The sequence below is a fragment of the Eimeria mitis genome, genomic scaffold (assembly GCF_000499745.2).
Source record: "Eimeria mitis Houghton genomic scaffold, Emh_scaff2848, whole genome shotgun sequence".
Lineage (NCBI taxonomy): Eukaryota > Apicomplexa > Conoidasida > Eucoccidiorida > Eimeriidae > Eimeria > Eimeria mitis.
This window is the reverse complement of record NW_013571187.1, coordinates 1-2,517: the sequence shown is the minus strand read 5'-3', so window position 1 is coordinate 2,517 and position 2,517 is coordinate 1. Positions and strand designations below refer to the sequence as shown.

Sequence of the window (2,517 nt, the reverse complement as noted above, 5' to 3'; positions counted from 1 at the left end):
AATAAATAAATAAATAAACAAATAAATAAATAAATAAATAAATAAATAAATAAATAAATAAATAAATAAAGAAGGGAAACAGAGAAAAGAACGGAGACAGAAACAAAGAGAAATAAAAAAGACAAAAGATAGAAAGAAACACAAAAATAGAGAAAAAAAGAAAGAATAAATAACAAATAAATAAAATAAATAAATAAATAAGTAAATAAAAAATAAAAAAAATAAAAAAAAAAATAAATAAAGAGAAAGAGTTGACTTACCTTGCTCGCCTCGTGAGCTGCCTATACACCTGAAGTGCTGCAGCCTGCACTGCAGCAGAACGATCCTCAAGCAGCTGCTGCAGCAGCGCATGCAGCTGCTGCTGCTGCTGCTGCTGCAGCAGCGGGTACTGCAGCAGCTGCTCCTCGCTCCCATATTGCAGCAAACTCGCCAGTACTAAGCACGCACTCTGCAGCAGCAGCAGCAGCAGCAGCAGCAGCAGCAGCAGCAGCAGCAGCAGCAGCAACGGTTTCTCATGCAACACCGCATGCAGCAGTAGCAGCAGATGCAGCAGCAAGAAGACAAACGGAAGATACAGCAGCAGCAGCAGCAGCAGCAGCAGGTGCAGCAACAGCAACAGCAGCAGGAGCAACACGCACAGCAACAGCAACAACACCAGCAGCTACAGCAGCAGCAGCAGAAGCACCACCACCACCAACACCACAACCACCAGCATCAGCATCAGCAGCAGCACCAGCAGCAGCAGCAGCACCAGCAGCAGCAGCAGCAGCAGCAGCAGCAGCAGGAGAGTTTACAGTTCGTGTCTCTGTCTGAAAGTCAGCTGCTGCATCAATGACGAACTCCTGCAGCAGCTGCTGCGTTTGGGGTGTATGCGCAGCTGGGGCGAGGAGACAGCCTAGGACTCTGCATGCAGCAACTTGCTGCTGCTCGTCTCTTGCTGCTGCTGCTGCTGCCCAGCATGCAGCAGCAACGTCCCGCTGCAGCGCAGCATCTTCTATCGGCTCGCGCGCGTTCAGCAGCACCTCCTGCACCACCTGTATATACACACCAGCAGCAGCAGCAGCAGCAGCAGCAGCAGCAGCAGGTAAGACAGCAAGCATCTGTGTGGTATAGGCAGCAGCAGCAGCAGCAATAGCACTAGCAGCAACAGCAGCAGCAGCAGCAGCAGCAACTGCACTAGCACCAACAGCAGCAGCAGCACCAGCAGGAGCAGCAATAGCACTAGCAACCGCAGCAGCAGCAGCAGCAGCAGCAGCAGCAGCAGGAAGATGTGCGTACCTGAAGGGCAACAAGTGGAGATATAGCGGTAACTCCTGCTGCAGCAGCAGCAGCAGCAGCAGCATTTGTTGTGGGGTGTATAGACAGCGCGAGCTCGCCTAGCAGAGCCTCAACGCGGGCCTTAGTATGTAGTGCTGCTACCAGCCCCAGACAGCAGCGGCAGAGAGCTGCTGCTGCTGCTCCTGCTGCTGCTGCTGCTGCTGCTGCTAAACTCTTCAGCAGCGTTGCCTGCAGCTGCGGCAGCAAAGCCTTCACATGCACGCCAGCACGCAGCAGCAACGCCCTGCAGCAGCAGCAGCAGCAGCAGCAGCAGCAGCAAAAGAAGAAACAGCAGAAGCAGGAGCGTGAGGAGCAGCAGCAGCAACAGCAGCAGCAGTAGCAGCAGCAACAACAGCAGAAGCAGAAGGCACCTACTGTAAGAGCAGAGAAAACGAAAAAGAAAAACAAATAAAAACAAAGACAAAGACAAATAAAAAAATAAATAAAGACAAAGTGCTCGCAGCAGCGCTGTCTTAATAAAAGTATAAATAAATAAATAAATAAATAAACAAATAAATAAATAAATAAATAAATAAAAAAACAAACAAACAAACAAACAAACAAACAAACAAATAAAAATAAAAATAAATAAAAATAAAAACAAACAAATAAAAAAATAAATAAAAATATATTACCTCAATGCCCGCAGCAGCGCTGTCTTTATCTTAATATAAACAAACAAACAAACAAACAAACAAACAAACAAACAAACAAACAAATAAAAAAACAAACAAACAAACAAATAAAAAAATAAATAAAAAATAAATAAATAAAAACATATTACCTCAATGCCCGCAGCAGCGCAGTCTTAATAAAAATATAAATAAATAAACAAACAAACAAACAAACAAACAAACAAACAAACAAAAAAACAAACAAACAAACAAACAAAACAAACAAACGAATAAAAATAAAAACAAACAAATAAAAAAATAAATAAAAATATATTACCTCAATGCCCGCAGCAGCGCAGTCTTAATCTTAATATAAATAAATAAATAAACAAACAAACAAACAAACAAATAAACAAATAAAAAAATAAATAAATAAATAAAATAAAAATATATTACCTCAATGCCCGCAGCAGCGCTGTCTTTATCTTAACATAAATAAACAAACAAACAAACAAACAAACAAACAAACAAAAATAAAAACAAATAAAAAAATAAAAAAATAAAAAAATAAATATATATATATATA

The 2,517-nt window shown here is 41.8% G+C and overlaps 1 protein-coding gene across 1 annotated transcript; it reads left to right on the top strand.

The window, feature by feature from the left end:
• Window positions 1-544: 544 nt before the first annotated feature.
• EMH_0059490 (uncharacterized protein) lies at window positions 545-1,657 on the top strand (the record flags this gene model as incomplete). The annotated part of the gene is made up of 3 exons (XM_013497685.1): window positions 545-815; window positions 1,118-1,306; window positions 1,362-1,657. 3 exons carry the CDS (start codon window positions 545-547, stop codon window positions 1,655-1,657), a joined length of 756 nt encoding a protein of 251 aa, XP_013353139.1.
• Between the last annotated feature and the right edge of the window lie 860 nt (window positions 1,658-2,517).